General features: G+C 43.3%; 1 protein-coding gene across 1 annotated transcript; it reads right to left on the bottom strand.

Moving 5' to 3' along the window:
• Positions 1 to 14,213: 14,213 nt before the first annotated feature.
• On the bottom strand, positions 14,214 to 17,624 carry LOC134222577 (sialin-like). Its single transcript, XM_062701738.1, has 4 exons — positions 17,564 to 17,624; positions 14,828 to 15,958; positions 14,534 to 14,769; positions 14,214 to 14,467 (listed from the first exon to the last, which is right to left on the bottom strand). The coding sequence occupies exons 1-4, from the start codon at positions 17,622 to 17,624 to the stop codon at positions 14,273 to 14,275; spliced, it is 1,623 nt and encodes a 540-aa protein (XP_062557722.1). The 3' UTR covers positions 14,214 to 14,272.
• Between the last annotated feature and the right edge of the window lie 1,414 nt (positions 17,625 to 19,038).

Raw genomic sequence — 19,038 nt, 5'->3', positions numbered from 1 at the left:
ATCAAAACTGAGAGCTCGGTACTTGTTTTACCGGGTACTCAGTAAAGCGCTTAGGTTTTTACTGAAGCCTCGGTATATTTTTGACAAGTACGGGGAGTTCTTGTAAAACAGAGATGCTCGGTAATTTACAATACCGAATATCAGTACTTTATTTTGAATTACTGTGAGATCGGTAAAAATGATTACAGAAATCAGTAAACTTACCTTAAAAAACTGAGCTCTCGGTTCAAATTTACGTTTACCGAATTAAATCAGTAAATAATATTACCGAGCTGGAAATCTGAATTTGAGTGTGTAGAAATGTAGAACTGAACCATTCCGAATGACAACAACATTGTCTTCAGAATTAACTAAGCACGCAACAAGCGATTGACTTTGACTTTGCAACAAAATAGGGGCATAACACTTGAAAGATATAAACTTAATTTTTGCGTGAACACTTTTGGTGGCAATTTTGATATTGATACAGCGAACGTTCGCTAATTGGTTTTTTTCTAGTTGGGGCGCTTTTTAGTTGGGGGTTCGCTAATTGGGGCGAAACCCAATTAAAAAGCAGATAAACGTCAGAATGTAATGTCAAAAACGCGTTGACGTTTTGTTTCCGTGTTTGACGGGATCGATATTTTCTGGCGCGTAAAATTTTCTTTTGTTCAATGCAAAAAGTAAACAACATTGACGCTTGTCAAAACACCCCAATTAGCGAACGGCATTCGCTAGTTGGGGTGAGGTCGTGCCCCAATTAGCGAACGATCACTGTATAATAATAAACTTGCTTATATCCGCACATCTATGAATTTGTTCACTGTCTATATTTGCTTTGTTTGAGAAGCTTCTGGAACCCTATTCAACAGCAAATTTTACAGCCAGAGTGTACATGTATACTGTACAGATGAACAGTACATCGGTACAAAATGAAACTCGAACGCAAGTTCGGGTACAAGTATACATTTCGTGCGTATACGTATAAACACGAAGCAAGGGTACAGATGGAGTATACGGACAGCTGTACTCAGCGTGTTTGATGTTCGTTTGGGAAGACTGTTCACAGGTTAACGTCAACTACCAAACCAAGCTTTCACCAGCACCTTCCCGCCCAAACCAACAATTGCTTTTCACTTCTTGCATCCTTGAACTGGATCAATGGATCTTGTCACCCACTCGGCAACCAAATGATGTCATCGAACATGATGCGCCCCGAGCATACATCGACTGCCCGATGCGCATCAATATAAAACTAAACGACTTATGTCGAATTCGTTTTTAAACCTGGGTCAGTGCCAACCCGAACCCTGAATAAAAAAACATTTTCAGTTCCATCTGTCATTAGATATGTTGGTGTGCGTAGCATCGTGTTTGTTTTGATTCGAAACATATGATCCAGATGATCGCGGACATCCAGTGCACTGGCAGTGCGTTGGCCTTGACTAATCAGATCATGATAAATAAATAAATATGTTCAAGTGCGCCCAGCAAACCAGCAATCGTATATGAATGTACAAAAAAAGTCATATATGTTCGCAGACCAAATCGCAATCATATATGAATCAAATAAAAGTCATGGAAAATTGTTCAAAGGTCACATATAATGCAAACTTACGATCAAATTATAATCTATATCATTAGTTATATAAAAGGTAATTTAAAGTCAAAACAGAATTATATATCACGAATACTTCAACAATTGTATATAATTACATCTGAAGTTATAATGCAATTGAGACTTGATTGTAAAGTACTTCGTAATAATGAATTCATGTATTTTTGAAACCACCAACTCTGCTTAAATAAAAATAAATAAAGTGTTGATTTTTAGCACGATTTTCAATACAATACTTACTTTTATTTGTCGTTATATCAATGAGCGTATTGATTGTTTATTTTTGAGCATTTACTGAATAAGCAGGAAAAAAACAGAGTTGCCAGAATTCCACTGGTTATCACTAAGTAGAAGCATGATATTCAACAAAAAAAATGCCGTGCGATAAAATAATCTATATAGGATTTCTTTATTGCTAACTAAGATTAATACCCCATAGTGGACTCCCAACTCGATACGGAGAAAGGTGTAAAGACCCGATTAATCACATCCTAATTTGATCTGACTCCGATTTTGTCCACTCTCATTTTTAATAACTTACATCCCACACCCCTCCACCCATTCCTATTTTTTCACTCCCTATGGCGAGATTTTTAAACTTTGAAATAAACCTGTAAACATCAAATGGTTTTCACGACATCATTGTTATCATCTATTGCTTATTATGAATCATTCCAATATGTTAGCCAAAACCATTGAAAGTCTAAATGGTAAACAAAAACAAGTAGTGTTCAAACAATTGCAGAATCAATCTATAAATTGCCTTAAATATATTTGTGAAATGCGAACAAAATTTCAAATCCAAAAAAATCTATCTGTCCCTCCCTATTTTATCACTCCAAAATTCACCACGATAAACTTCGAGTACTTCTGTGAGTTATATACATACTCGTACAGAACGTAAGGAATTTTCTCACATAATAACAGAAAAATGAAATTCAGTTACAATGTTCACTATCAGTTCTTATACCCTAAGCTTTTTTATGGGTTTTAATCCATAACATCATGGAGTTTTACACAGAAAGTTTTAAAAATAAAATATCTATGGTGTAATGTTTTTGAAAATGATTTTTTTAAAGAAATTCTCATAGATTGGCAGCATTGCAGTCCACAACTCAGAGATCATTTAAGCGGTAACATAAAGTTATATATGTATTCAATCAAATCGCATATATTGCTTGATGTAACCATCAAAATAAAGTTGTATAAAATGCAATGCGTTGTCTGTTACAGATTATATTCGTAGATCCTATATTACCATAAAGTAAAAATTATGGATTTACAGCTGCGTGAACGTGGAGAAACGGATAGCGTGTAGACTATAAATTAGAAGGTCCGAGCATCGATACTAGTAGCTGGAGGTCAAGTTTAGAATATTGATATATGCATTATACTTACTAAAACCCACAACATTTTCCATTATAATATAATTCAGTTCTGATCCAAGAAATATTTTTTATTGCATACAAAATAACATGAATTTCTTTTTTGATAATATGACTGATATATTAGGATGCATACATGTTTTTCATTCTATATATTCTAGATTTCATAGTTGTAACAGTCTTGTTGTGCAACTGTATGGCTGAACATATGCGATCTCTAGAGAAAAACATCATGATTGTTTATAGATTCAATTGAAATCAGAATACGTCGTATATCTTGTTTTACCATAATACTAATTTGTACGTATATGGCCTCCACTTTTGTTCACATAGAAGGAATCTATGCATTTTATACAATCAATTTATATCGTGTAAGAGTGCACTTAACAAAACTAAAAGTTGATTATGTGAACCAATTTGTTGGCTGGGCGTGAACTGCGTGAACTTTTGGGCGGATATAAATACATAGGGGAACTGCTCCTGGGATTCTTCTCATGGCTCCGATATTCATCCCATCAAAAGCAAAGCAATGGAAAGGAATTTGGATTGATTATTATTTTTGTGATCCTTTTCAGCTGTGAGCACGCATGTTGACAAAAAGAGGCGGCGAAATTGATGCTGTATTTCTTTGTTTCCCGATGAGATGAATATATTTATTTTCAGTGAGATGGAGATCGAAAAAGTTCCCCTATTTAATTATATTCAATAATCCCGTGCACATTTTTATATCAAGAATTCCGTATAGAATTCATGTAAAAGAGATTTTATATTTTACAAAAATTCATCTGTTTCTACAAAAGTTTTTTTTGGAGAACACTCAGAAGCATGAAATTAAAATTCTCCAGGATTCGCTAATTTTTTTACCTAGCTACCTCTCCTGATAAAGGTAGCTTCACACCTCGGGAAAATTTTCGCCGGATTTCGGGCCCCGTGCATTTTTGATTTTCAAGAATCTCCCGGAGGAATTGTTCAAGGTACTTCCGGGGGAAATTATGTACGAAACTTGCGGAGCAATTCCTGAAGGAAACTTCGAGTAAGTTCCTGTATTCCAAAAGGATTCCCTGAAGGAATTATTGTAGGAATTTCCAAATTAATTCCTGAAGCAACTTCAAGAGAAAATCCTGGAACAGTATTCAAAGATATTCCTACATAGAAGAATTTCCAAAGGAATTCATCTCGAAAGGATCCCTTGAAAAACATATGGTGGAATGCCTGAAAATTCAAGAAAGAATTACTGAAAGAATGTCTGAAGTAATTTCTGGCAGAATTCCCGAAGAAAGCACGAAAGAGTTTTTGGAAGAATTTCATAAGAATTTCGGTATTCCTCAATTATATTTTTTGGCAATTCCTAGTGGATTTTGTGAACGGGTTTCAAGGGAATTCCCAAACTACATAATTCCATCCACCGACCTAATTTAGGACAAAAATGTGAGGAAAACCTGAATGAACTTATGAATACATAACTTCCTTAACAATAATTTTAAAATTGAATCTAGACAACAGTACTGGATTAATTTCATTTAAAACTACAATTACAAATATCACAAAATCCCAACAAAAAAAAGATTTTCAATGCGCATTTTATTATAATAAAAAGACAGTTTCGTTTCTCCTTCTGCTTGTTTATTCCGCCCAGTCCCACCCACCCACGTGGTTTTGACAGTTGAAGTGCATTTGTATTGGTGAACCCGGTGCGAAACCGTGAAACAACACAGTGTGAACCCGACAGCTTTGGGGTTGGAACTAGTGCGAACCTAGTTCCAACCTGAGCGAATAAAAAAACACTTTGACAGCACTTAGGTTGGAACTGGTTCCAACCTAGGTTGGAACTTTTTAAAAACGAATTCGACATTAGCAATATGATATTTGTTGGGGATAGTCACGGACCTTTCCTCCCAATATATTCTCCTTTTTCAAAGCTTGCAGTTTAACCAACAACAATTAGTTGAAACTTCTTGGCAATACCCTATTTTTCCATAATCATGATTTATTTGTTACAAGTCGTAATCATAATTATTTGTTACCTGCTTCAAAGCTTCAAGATGCTTCAAAGCATTATAACAACCCTGCAAATGTTTCGAAGCTCTTATTCAACATTATATCAGCATCGTTAATGCTGCAAGATCAAATATTTATTAATATTAAATTAGCATTATATGCGTAATACAAGCAGTGTTTAATGCAGTCGAAAATTTTGACAGAACAATTTGGAATTTGGAATTTCTGTATGTAGTAGTGAGACCTTTCTCGGATGAATGCATCACAACCACTACTACAATTTCTATCAAAAAAAAGATAATGGTTTAAGTATACCTTTCGGCAGCAAGACATGAAATCGCATCCGTGGCCGAAAGAGCAAGGGAGGACTACTTCGTGATAGATGTGCCATGCTTCCAGGTTCGAGACCCATATAAGAACATTCTACGACATCAACGACGAAAAAATTACAAAACACATATCTAATTATTAAAAACACAAACTCAAATGAATGCCACATAGAAACAAACGTAATGGGAACATTATCACAATATTTTACTATGTTCTGTAAACTCAGATGTGGAAGCATTATGTGGAAGATTTTGATTTGAAAAACCCAAAGGTGCAGCCCAATCGGGTTGTAAGCAAAGGTGACGTAGGACTACGTAGCTATTTGAAATTGATGGTATTTGCCATAATAATTTGTGTCGGAGGCCAACTGAATCATCTAGTCGAATAGTTGTTCCCAGTTGGATGGACTTTGAGTCTCTAACCGTAGAATTAACATGACGCTGACTCTCGACTGGTTTTCAGTCGAGGACATCACAATCCTTACTTTGCCACGTACGCTTACATCGCTTGCTGCTTGCTTGATTGACTGCTCGTAGTTGCTACTCCATTATGACCAGATCAGCTGTTCTTGCACAGGGAACCAACAGATGTTTGCTTGGGACTAGCACACATCTTCAATGTACAAGTACTGGTGATCTCATTTGTTAGGTCATACTGGCGCCTGCCACGTCAGAATGCAAGTCAATGTAGGGAAGGGGGAGGAAATGATGATGCAATCACTCGCCCACTGCAAGCCGAATATACCTCTGCACTTGCCATGAGTTCATGCGGAATTTGTTGGAAATTATGGGTTAGGTTGGAGAGGCAGAGGTCCGTCTTGGTTAACGAGCTGCCAATGTGATAGATAGGAGAAGGTAACTGATGGAATTTCTAATTGGATGTAGGAAACGAGCTCTATAGTTGTTCATTTCCAATTCTAGCAGATTACTGATAGAATACTCAAGTTGGAGGTATAGGAATAGTAATGGAAACGGTATGGAAGTCCATTTCCAGTTCTAGCGATTGCTAGAACATGAGGAATAAAGAGAAAGATATAAAGTAGGAGAATGGAACGGACCTGGGATTTAACCCACGACCTCCTGCGTATGACGCAGAAGCAGTAGCCATATGACTACCAAGCCCGCTCTTTGCCATGTACGCTTACATCGCGGGCGAAAACCAAACGTTGCATATAAATATATTTGCGTTTGGTTTCACACCACTTCTGACTCTGCTTATTTCTCCTTAATTTCGGCCATTTTTGAGGATGGTGTCCTCCAAAAAGGTCTTTATACAACAGAAGGTTGATCCGACAATCCGATATGAACTTTCTTCAAAGTGCAAAACTCAATCGTAACAAGCAAATTTGATAGCGTGGCGGAGGGAGATGATGCAATTAATTTGAACGGATGGAATCACCAACAGCAACCAAGCTACCACGATAAACCCGATGCCGTCGAAACAATCCATTTTCGCAATTAACTCTTTCTTTCCATAAAATGCAGGTCCTGAGAAGAACCAATTTTTTATTTTCCAATGCGTCTTTCCAATAACTAACTGCATCCTAACGCTTGTCAGCACCTTACGTTGAAAATGTCCGACCGCCACTTGATGATTTTCGCTAGGCCTCCACCATTTGGAATTCATTTTCATCATTGCCACTGCTATCCACGCCTTCATGCTGCTGTGTCCGCTCCGCTGCATCAAATTTTGTCGAACCTCTCATTCCGCTCTTTCCGCGGAATCCCGATCAAAATGGCTCGCGCAGTAGTAGTAAAATTCTTCTTTATTGTTTCATTTTCTGTTCTACAATTATTTTTTACATGTACAGTGCTCGGCCGGCTTGGCCCTCCAACTTCAATTTTAAATTTTTATGTTTACATTGTTATTTAAGTGTTAATATGATATATCATGACGGCCTTTAGGAGGCGCTGGTGTGTTTTTTAAATTTGATAACCTAACTACTATGTACACTAATATTTACAATAAGAAATTTGATAACCTAGATTGGAACTAGCGCCCTAATTGGAGCCTGATCCGAATGCAAGCAACGGACCCTAAACTTTTCTTTACACTCACCAAAGCGTTCATGTAAGGTTTTTATTCCGGCCAGACGGTGGACCTCGGATGTTCTTGTCCTGGGAGGGGTGTTGAGGATCATCCTCAGGAATTTGTTTTGGACCCGTTGAAGTTTGAGGTGGTGGGTTTTAGCGCAGCTCTCCCAGACCGGCATGCCATATTCGATCACAGGAGGATGATTTGCTTGTAGACAGCAAGCTTATTTTCAGGGACAATGACGACCGGCGGTTGATCAAAGGGTACAGTAGTTTCAACAAGACGTTACACTTTGTCACCGTTTTGTCAACCTGTTGCCTGAAAATAAGCTTGCTGTCGAGGGTCAAGCAAGGTAGCCGGCCTCATTGGCCCATTCCACGGTCGTGCCATTGAGGATGATTTTACAGTCCCCAGGCGGAACAAGTTTAGGGATTTGGAGTGGGGAAAATGATGACCTGGGTCTTCGCCGCGTTGATACAGATCTTCCAGCTGGTGAGGTACTCTGTCAGGGCATCCAGGCCTCGTTGGAGTTTTGCCACTAGCGCTCTGATCACTCTACCGTTGTAGACGATGGATGTGTCATCTGCGAACAGAGACAGAATGCCGCCTTCTGGAGGTTCTGGCATGTCGGAGGTGAACAGATTGAAAAGCAGGGGCCGAGGATACTGCCCTGGGGAACGCCTGCGACGATGTTGTGCGCATTGGAACTCGCTCCGCTGATTGAGACCCGGAATGTCCTTGCCGACAGGTAATTGTTGATGATTTTCACCAGGTAGCTGGGAAGATTGTAGCGTTGTAGTTTGTACACCAGGCCATCATGCCATACATTGTCAAATGCCTTCTCGACATCGAAGTAAGGCCATGGCGGATGTTTTCGAGACAAACTTGTTCCGTCTGAGGACGTTGGTAACTCGGGTCAGTTGGTGTACAGTTGAGCGACCGCGTCGGAAACCAAACTGTTCCTCGAGCAAGATGTTGAGGTTTTCGGCAGACCCAAGTAACCGATGATGAATAGCTTTTTCGAATAGCTACGATAACCCTCAGAGAAGGCTGATGGGTCGCTAAACATTGGAGACGGAAGGAACCTTCCCACGCTTCCGGACGGGGATGACTTTCGCTGACTTCCAGGACGAAGGGAAGTAGCTAAGCCGGAGACACTGATGAAAGATCAGCGAGAGGTGCTTAAAGAACGGAGCACTCATGTGTTTGAGCTCGAGATTCAGGATGCTGGCGAAGCCTGGGGCCTTCATGTTCTTCGACGATTTGATATAGGCCGTCAATTCGTCAGTTGAGATCTCCAACTCCTCCGAGAAGTCGTTGGGAATCAAATGGATGTTGTTAGCATGCTCGTTGACGGCTGCTTCGTGTGGACTGACGATGTTCTGCCCAAGATTGTGTGAGCTGACGAAGTGACGACCTATTTCAGCGACCTTCTCTGCAGGAGTTATCAAGCGATCCTTAGAGCCATTATTGTCTAGTGGGATCAAAGGTGGAATGGGCCGAGGCTTGGATTTTAGAATTTTGGTCATTTTCCAGAACGGCTTAGCATAATCTGGGAGAGTGCGGATCTTATTCGAGAAGTCGTTATTTTGAGGTCCACCATTCTGGCCTTGATAATTTTGTGATTCGATTGCAGCGTGTTTTAAGCTCAGGCAGTCCAGTACGCTGAAACTGCCTGCGAGTGACATTCCGCAATCGAATCAAATCTTTGGTGAGTGTATCGATGTTTAAGGAGTTGCTTACCTGCCGAGCCGTCGGTACGTGTTGCTCTCGGGCCGCCGTGATCGCCTCCTCGATAGCGCACAGCTGGCGGTCGATACTTTCTGGCGTCTCCGGACGCACCTCGTAGTCGACGGTGTTATCGACGCACTGCTGGAAACGCTGCCAGTTCACTCGGTGGTAGTTCCGCCGTAACTGCTGGTGCCGATTGACCGAGGAGCCCAGTTCCACCACCACCGGATAGTGATCCGAACTGAGCTCCTGGTATACAACCGGCTGCGAGACGTGGTCACTCAGGTTTGTTACGTAGAGGTCGAGCGTTGCGTGGGCACCGGACCGACTCAGCCGAGTGGGGGAATCCGGGCTCAGGATCGTGTAGTGGCCTTCCTCCATGTCGTTGCTCCAGATGGTGCCGTTTCGATTGCCGCGACTGTTGCCCCAGGCTTGATGTTTGGCATTCAAGTCGCCGGCAATGATATACTGGCCTTGCCTCCGCGTCAGCTTGACGATGTCCCTCCGAAGGGCAGCCGATGATCCATCGCCGGCTTTGGCTTGCGTTGGACAGTACGCCGCGATGAGCGCGATTGTGCCGACCGAAGTGGTGATTTCAACACCGATGGCCTCAATGACACTGAGCTGGAAGCTTGGAAGCAGACGACAGTTGATGTTGTAGCGAAGAGCGATGGCCACACCACCTCCCCTGGTCGGCCGGTCGAGTCGCACGATGCGGAAGTCCGGGATGTTGATGTTCACCTCCGGTTTTAGGTGCGTTTCGGTGATGAACGCCACGTCTATTTCCTTCTCCTCAAGGAAATCCTTCAGCTCGATTGTTTTGCTCTTTAGCGAGCAAGCGTTCCAGTTGACCAGGCCCACCCTAGCAGCCATTTTCAATGATGAACATGCCAAGTGTGAAGACCTGGTCGAATCGGTTTTGCAGCCGCGCAGTCGAGTGGCGAGCTGCGCGAAGATCGGCATCAGTTGCTCCGGAGTGTACAGCGGGGCAGATTCTTCCGGTGGGACGGCTTCGTTCTCCGACTGCCGATGGAACCCAGGAGGAGGAAGCGGGGGCCATTCGCTGGTGGATGGTGCCGACGATGCTGGAGCTTGGACCGATGCAGCTGCCGCTGCCAGTCGCTTGTGCGGCTGTAGCGGTGGGAGTATTGGAATCACACGACGGGGAGCCGGGATGGCTGGAAAGTTCACCTCGTTGATTACAGGAACACGGTTCTTCTTCGGAATGGTCCTGGTGGAAGCCTTCTTCCGGATTTCCAGGAACTCGGCTCGCTTTGGGCAGCCCTTTGTGGTGGCCTGATGTTTGTCGCCACAGTTGGCGCACTTGGGATCGGCCACCTCCATTTTGTCGCACTCGTCAGTCGGATGGGGTTCGCCACACTTGTTGCAGCGCGGCTTCATGCGGCAGTTCCTGGTGCCGTGCCCGAAATTGAAGCAGTTGGTGCATTGCGTGACATCGCGGTGCACTGGCCGATATCGCTCCCCAGTCAACGACGGTGTAATTTATAACGCCAACCAGCTTCAGGTCCTTCCAGGTAGTGGAGCCGTGCTCCAGATGGATCAGGTAGAGCTGGTCGCGATATCTCCTCGCCTTGTCGTGACGAGCGATCTTGTGGACGGCTACTGGCTTCAGTCCGCAACTTTCAAGCTCTGCTTGGAGCTCTTCCTCCTTCATGTCGTGAAGTCCTCGCAGCAAAGCCTTGAGCGGCTTCGTGCCGGGGTGGTCATGAGTGTAGTACTCATACTTGTGGACCTCGAGGAACTCCACGACGGATTGATGATGGTCCCTGTTGGCCGGCATCACTTTCACGCCCTCGCTGCAGAGCCGAAAGTACATTTCAGCCCCTTAGCGATCAGCTGGCGAATTTTTGGGCGTAAATCCGGCGGATCGCCCTTCACAAACACGGGCGGGCACTTCTCCTTCCGCTCCGGTTGCACCTGCGGCAGCTGCGATTGCTGCTTCTTTCTCTTTTCGGCGGATTGCCGGCGTCATCAAGCGGCAACGGCGAGAACACGTTGCTCTGCAAAAGCTGCTTGGAGGGGTTACCCGCGCCTCCAAGAGCAGTGCGCTTAGGCACTTTTCCAGCGACCGAATCGGCCACCGAGTCTCCCATGACGGGTCCGGGAGAAAATAACGCCAACGCGACAAGCGAAAACGTAAACAGCGAAAGAACGAGAAAAAACACTTCGAAAAAATGCGCGAGCAAAAAACACGTCCGTACGTGTTGCTGTCTCGAACTGGAATGAAATGGCTCGCGCGCGCCGGAAAGCAGCTTTCTTGTATTCAATAAATTAAGCCCGTTAGCCCCGCCCTTTTGTGATCTCTATGGTTGAAAATATGGTATAAAAATATTTCGATCGGGATTCCGCAGACAACGGACCGTTCGGAGAATAACAAATTCTAAGAATCCTATGAAACTTTCTCGCAAGATTCTGAATTTGGTTATGAGATGTTGTTTATCCAAAATGCGTATTGTTGCGAGGAATAACAGCAGAAATTTGACTCAAGACGAAGTTTCTTCATATTACCAAACATTATCACTTGGCATCTGTTTGTCCGAGCGATGTTCACCGATGGGTAATTGCTGTAGAAAGTTTCCACTGAGGTGGCATCTTCATTGATTTTATACAAAAGCCACCATTTTATAGAAAAGAAGGTTGATCCGACTATCCGAAATAAACTTTCTTCAAAGTGCAAAACTCAATCGTAAATAGCGAATTTGATAGCGCGTCGGAGAGAGATGATGCAGTAAATTTTAATGGATGGAATCACTAACAGCAATCAAGCTACCACGCCAAAACCAATGCCACCGAAACAGTCCATTTTCGCAATTAAATCTTTCTTTTCATAAAATGTTGGTCCTGAGAAGAACCAATTTTCTGACACCACAATTTGTAATAAATTTTCAGCATCGGCACTGGTGGTGCGGGAGCGCCACAGTGCTATTTTTATGCTTTCTTCATATGAAATGCTGGTTCGTTGAGGTTGAATGATCTGCAGCAACACATCGAGCACCACCACCAATGCGATGGATTTTCTTTGAAAATGTTATTAGCGCCTCCGTGATGCTGTGTCCGCTCCGCTGCGATCGCTTTGATGCTTACCTATTTCTAAACTTTTTATCAATTATCGATAATAAATAGTTAAAAAATAGTATTTTCATATAAATACAAAGAAGCGTTGAATCATCCTTGATCGAATGGTCCAAAAAAATTGATAATCCATCGAGAAACGGCTGAGATATTAAAGTTTAAAATCTATCATATTTTCGTGACGGTCCCCGATTTTCGCAATCGTAAAGTGTACACTCAGAAATAGAAGTAACCCATGAAAGGTTTGAAATTAAACCTTTTTATTATTAATGAGATTTATTTTTGATTAGTATAAAAATTTATACTATCGATTATATAATTTAAACTAAACCGGTATAACGTGAACATATGCTTTGTTTTGCATTCTGGCTTTAGTAAAATTTTCTTCTCGCGCGTGATGAAATAAGTTCGTAACTTCTCGTCGCGTTTTCTAACTCCATGTTTTTGAATAGGAGCTACATATTTGAAAATCATCGAGAAAAATGTGAGATTCTGAGTTTAGTGTAAAATACCTATTTGTGTGGATTTTCATTGTGATTTTCATATTTCCTAGTAGATCTGCTATTTCTGGAATCCAGAAGTCTCGCCAGAAGCGAAGAAATTTTGCATCATGAAATCTGGATATTGTAGTGGCAAAACGCAACCTCGAACGCCACCAAAGCGCTCTTTACCGGAGGAAGTTCCACGTCTCTATTCACACTGCCACTGGAATGATAAAAATTGAGCCTCAAACACAGGAACAAAAAACAAAACTAGAGCCACAAACATGCAACGCCAGCGAATAAAACAAAAGAAGATCGGCGATGGCGCTCAACCTTAAGCAAGGGGCATTGCCGGAGAACTCGGAAACAGCTTCAGCTAGGGAGGCATCCATTCCTGCACCGTTCATTAGCATCGGCGAGTGCCAGTCGACTGTTTTTTGCAAGGCTACCTGGGTAAGTTATTTACATTTATGTGATCTATGGACATTCAAGGTAATGATGATGACTATTCTACGGTTGTAGGAAACCAGCCGTTCCGAGGAACGCACTTAAGTTGGGTGGAGTCGTGATGCCGACACTTTTCTGGATAAATCGTAGAAGGAGAAAATGGTGTGATCAATTTGTTTAATCCCACACTCGACGCTACATCTTCCGTTGCCAGGACTAAACCGACTCCCGATGTTAATTTCAAAAATTCAATTTGAAACACACTTGCAGTTTTACCTCAACTCCACCCGTGCGATGTAAGCCCTGTTGATCCGCCTAGATGGAATGTAATGAGTTACACTTACGATGTTGATATTTTCTGTCTGGATCATATAGTTTTGTATGACTCTCGGGAAACTTCGCATGATAATCATGGATCGCTTCTGGGACATTATGGAATGGTAAGAAGCGAAACGGAGGGTTTCCATAGCGAGCTGCGATACGAAGGATTTCTTTCTGCTCCAGGAAGGCAGTAAGTAATGGTGACTCAAAGTAGGCCGACGTGCTCCTCAGAGCAGCTCAAATAGCGTGTAACATGTTATTCCGATACCTGTGGCTCCTCTCTATGTCTGGGAATATTTATTATAAAATGGCTATTCATAATTAATAAAAAAAAACATATTGTTTTGGATTTTGATATAAATTATTTCAATATTGATATTAGAAAAAAGAAAAACATAACCTAGAAATTCTGGATAAATATTTATGCTGCAAGATAATCTAAATAATAATAAAGCCAAATTATACTAAGTCTCAATTTCTTCAAAGTTATACTAACGCGGTATTGTTGGATCAAATACAAGTTTGGGGTCAACCAGGCGAATAGCCAGTTAGAATGACTTTTAATCTATTTAGTATAGATTTTTCTCAGAGTGTACCCCAATATAGAAAACACAGACGTAGTCCTACGTCAAAACAGGCCTAGTTCCAGCTATAATGTAGAGTCATTCAAAAAGAAGAAGAAGAAGTGCTGTATCCTCAAGTAACATTTGTGGTTTCATAACGCTCTTGAAAACCATTATTAAATAGCAAATTTTGCTTCACGACTGCTACAAAACTGAAATGTTACTTGGGTTTGGACACCGGTGCATGATTGAAGGTATATTGCGTGTGATGTTTGTTTCTATGTGCCAATATCATTCCTTCTTTATATTGTTGCACTCGATATTTTTCGTGGCTTTTCTATCAGAAAATTCAATAGCAGAAGGCTTCTGCTCAACCTCATTCCAGCTTTGGACTTTTCCCGAACCGAAAACGATGAAGTTAAGTCCAGTAATTAGGTAGATGCTGGCATTTATGTAGAAGATGCTTTCCCATTGCTCCATCGTGTTCTACGGGTAGAGAAGTTAAATCGTTGGTGAATACGTTGGCCTTAAATCGTACAATAATTGTTATACCTGCTCCGATGTGAAATGTGCGACCAGCATAGGTGCAATAAAACCGGCAGTAGTCCCAAAAAAGCTCATCACTCCGTATAGGGTTGCTGCAAAGTTCGGTGCCAAATCTTGTGCATTGACAAGGTCTGTTATGGTGGCAGCGCCATTGACTCCAAGGCATGCTACGATGAACCCAACGCAAACTAAAGGATCTTTTCCAAAGAGTGGTAGCGACAATGCTCCCGGGATAATATGAGCTAAAACGAGAATGTTTAATTGGGATATGTACTTTAAATCAACGAAGTAACTTCTTACAAAACAAGCAGAATGTTTTTCTGAGGGCTGTTGTACTCATGATTTGTTTTTGTCGAATTAGATCACCGACGAAGCCGAAGATAAAACCTGAGATCATTCGTGCCAGGTATGGTAAACTGGATAAAAATCCAGCTTTGGATAAGTTAAAACCAAGAACTTCGTTCATAAACTTGGGAGCCTGTGTAATAAAGAAACTCAGTCCCCAAAAGTTTCCAAAGTGTAACACCAGTAAGGACAGCAATGGCAACGAAGTAAACACTTTACCAAAAGGTGGCAAGGACTTCGATCTCGAAAGTGTTCCTCCGAACGAATCCTCGATTAATTGCTTTTCAGTTTCTGTTATGGAACTGTGTTGAGCTGGCGAATCCACAATTAGGCAAACCCAAAGTATCGTAATCAGCAGAACGAACACAGCCGAGGCGTAGAACGAACTTGGCCATCCAAACCGTTCAGTTATAACCGCGGCTATTGGCCATGTGACCACTGTTCCGAAGGTGCTTCCTCCGGCAAGGCACGCAATCACTTTGCCTCTTTCGTTTGGTGGAATCCATTGCGATATTAGATTGTGCAGACCGGGATACACGACACCAGCCAGCAGGCCGATCACGCCTCTCGATCCGATAATAGCCCACGCACCCCATTCGGCAAGAAAAGGCGTTACAGCAGTAGCGATAGCACACACAAAGAACGATACAGTTATCAGCAATTTTGGTCCGAAACGCTCTGCTAACGGTCCCGCCGGTAGCGATGTTAGCAAGTACCCGTAGAAATACGCCCCTAGAATGTTGCCCTGAGTTTTCTGATCCCACTGGTAGCGTGGTCCGAAGTTTTGAAGATTCGAGCCGGCCTCAACTTCTGTTGGATTGCTAATGAAGGTGGATCCATTTTCTGTGGAAGCGATCGTGCCATTCAAGTCTGGCCACAGAACGTCAGTTGTGCTGGCATTTCCAACATTTGTCGCTTGACCAATGGCAGTCTCTTCGACAGCGATTAGATTGGTGGTATGATTGGCCGTCCTTGTTTGTTGTACCATTGCCAGTATATTAAGGGACATGTTGACACGCAACATGAACGATGTGAAACACGCAATAAAGATCATTCCGGCGACTATTACCCGCTTCGGGATGGTTTCTGGAAAATAAAAAAGGAATTGATTAAAGTGTGCAATGAATGAGTTTGAATGAAATTCATGAATTTCCTCGGGAAATTATTTTGAAATGAATTTTTCTAAATTTCTACAAAAAAAAATATTCCGAATTTCCCACTAAAATTCTTACGAATTTCTGGAATCCCGAGGAAGAAAATTCTAAATTTGAGAGTATGTAATATAATTTTTGAAGTCTCACGAGAATTCTCTTGAATTTCCAACGGAATTTCTGCGGGAAATTCTTCTCAATTTCTCCGTGGGAATTATTTTAAATTCCCAGGACAAATAAATTCGATTTTTTTGCAAAAAAAAAATCTTTTCTTATTTCTCCACAAGTTTCCCCGCCTTACCCACTAAACCCACCCAAGTAACAGAAGGTTACTTGAGTTACCCTCTCTTTTCATGCCCTGTTCCCCTTGGGACTTACTGGATGTCAATACTTCGGAAGGGGGCTGTGCTCATGCACTTCACGTGTTCAGCCTCTAGCAAGCACAGCTAGTTCGCTACATTTTTCTTTTCTTTCTTGATCTTTGACGCTCACTGTCTCTCTTCCTCATGCCATTCAGCACCACTGCATATTTGAGCCATTTAGCTCTCGACGTGCTCGCAGCCTACTCAGATAGTCCCCGGCGGCGAATCTATCCTACTCCGACGGGAAGTCCCCCGGCGGCGAGTGCTTCCCCGAAAACCGACGACCCGTGGAAGTTTATTGCGTGTCCAACACTAATGTCCCACCTAGATAGTCCGAGGCATTTCCTCACTTCAACGGGAAACCGGTTGGATGCCAAAGTCGGTCCAGAGATTCCGGGTGGAGCATAGCGTCCGGTTCACTGGCGCTTCGACTACCCAAAGCCGATTATTCAACGCGTCACGAACTACTCGGCATAGTCCCCGGCGGTGGATCTAGCCTACTCCGACTAGAAGCTTCCCGGTAGCGGAAACTCCCCCGAACGGAACTTTTCTTAACATTGAGCCGTTCGGCTCCCAGCATAATTTTCTTGACTTTTTCCTGTACTTTTTCGTTGAGCCATTTAGCTCCCAGCTAAATCGCGGGCTACTCAGATGATCTCCGGTGGCAGATCTATCCTAATCCGGAGGGTCAGGGAGTTCCCCGACGTTGGAATTTCCCTCGGAACCAACGACTCGCTTCCGTGTAAGACTTGTTGAATATCTTTTACCACTTTTAACATTTCTGGTGTTTTCCAGATCGGAGGCCTTTCTTACTTCAGCGAGTGACCGGTCCGAGTACCGAAGTAGATCCAGAGATTCCGGGTGGAGCATAGCGTCCGGTTCAATGGTGCTCCGACGACCCGAAACCAGTGCTACAACGCGTCACGTTCTACTCGGCCTAGTCCCCGATCTAGGATCTAGCCTACTCCGACAAGAGGCTCCCCTGCGGCGGAAACTTTTCGAAATTAATCTTCTGTATTCTTGAGCCATTAAGCTCCCAGCTCGATCGCGGTTTACTCAGATAGTCCCCGGCGTCGGTTCTATCCTACCCCGACAGGAAGTTCCCCGACGACGGAAGCTTCCCCGTTACCGACCGTGCTATTATGACCGCTTCCAGATACCCTCTGGTCTTCACTCACTCCATTTTCGCTGCAGCGACATCATGATCTGCGTTACCGCTCTTCCTTTTTCGTTCCACATGTTCTCATTCTTGCACAATGTTCTCGGGGTTTATATTTCTAGCGCTGCCCGCTGAGAGCACACTTCGCTCTGTCCTGAATTGATGACAGTCGAAAAACACGTGCTCCGGTGTATCCTCGCAGTTCAGACAGGTCGGGCAAAGGGGGGAATCTGCGTGTCCGAATCTGTGCAGATACTTCCTGAAACATCCATGGCCCGACAGGAATTGTGTTAGGAAGAAGTTTACTTCCCCGTGTTTTTGTCCACCCACAGCGACAGGTTCGGAATGAGCCGATATGTCCACCTTCCTTTCGAACTACTGTCCCAGGCTAGCTGTCATTTACTTATCGAATCGGCTCTCGCAATCATGCGAGCACCATCCGTTCCTCGCAATCTGTAGCACTCACAATCCTCCTCCAATAAGATGTACACCAGCTGCCCAGACAGGAGCCCTGCATCTACGAATTGACGTAGATACGCTGGCTAGAAGACTTCTCTTACTACTACTAATCGCAGAGCTGTTTGACATGATTCTAGTCAACGCTGTGATCGCTTTAGTTGCCTTCTCGCAAGCATCATCGACGTGGCTATTGAAATTGAGCCGGTCGTCGATCATTACCCCAAGGTGCTTTACCTCGCGCTTCGAGGCGATGGTAACTTCTCCGGCTATAATCGTACTATGCTGTACTGCCCTTCGGTTGCTGATCATCATCACTTCAGTTTTGTGATGGGCCAATGCCAGCTTTTTTCCGCACAGCTTTCGATTATTTCTATCGTCTGCCCTGCTCGTACTTCCACCTCTTCTATTGTTTCACCGAATACCATGAGAGACACGTCGTCCGCAAAGGAAGGAAAGAGTTGGACGACGATTCAGCACACGCCGACTGGAAGATGCCACGGTGAAACGGTCCTTCGTTGAAGAACTGGAGACGCGTGCTGCAGATATTCCGGAAGGTGGCAGCGTGGAAGACCAATGGACCGCCATCAAGAATGCCTTTATCGCCACCAGCGAGAACAATCTGGGCGAATTGCGCACCCAGAGAAAACAATGGATCTTCGATGAAACCTGGAGGAAGAAAGAGGAGCGAAGAGAAGCCAAAGCCACAATAGAGCGATCAAAAACCAGAGGAGCAAAAGTCTTAGCCCGTCAACAATACGCGGCTCTTGAGAAGGAAGTAAAATATTCATGTCGACGGGACAAGCGAGCGTGGGCAGACGAAGGAGAGAGAGCCGCCGCAACCCGTGACATGACGCTTAAGCGGGGCGAAGATGAATGCAACGATGTCTGTGAAAGACGCGAATGATCAGACCGACCCAACTGACCTGCTGAAACGCTGGTTCGAGCACTTCGAACTTTTTTTTTATGTGCCAGCCAGGCTATCACCACCTCAGTATGCTCTGCCTAGGATCCGACGTATAACACGCGTCAATACTG

Source organism: Armigeres subalbatus, chromosome 3, assembly GCF_024139115.2.
Source record: "Armigeres subalbatus isolate Guangzhou_Male chromosome 3, GZ_Asu_2, whole genome shotgun sequence".
Taxonomy (NCBI): Eukaryota; Metazoa; Arthropoda; class Insecta; order Diptera; family Culicidae; genus Armigeres; species Armigeres subalbatus.
Note: the sequence above shows the minus strand (reverse complement) of the source record. Positions and strands in the feature narration are given on the sequence as shown.

Bases quoted from the DNA above. Each gene is read 5' to 3' on its own strand.
- LOC134222577 (XM_062701738.1), bottom strand. From the start codon at position 17,624: ATGTGGAACGAAAAAGGAAGAGCGGTAACGCAGATCATGATGTCGCTG. The intron at 15,959-17,563 runs GTGAGTGAAGAC...TTTATTTTCCAG, and splicing joins GTCGCTGCAGCGAAAATGGA to AAACCATCCCGAAGCGGGTA. The intron at 14,468-14,533 runs GTATAACAATTA...CTCTACCCGTAG, and splicing joins CACATTTCACATCGGAGCAG to AACACGATGGAGCAATGGGA.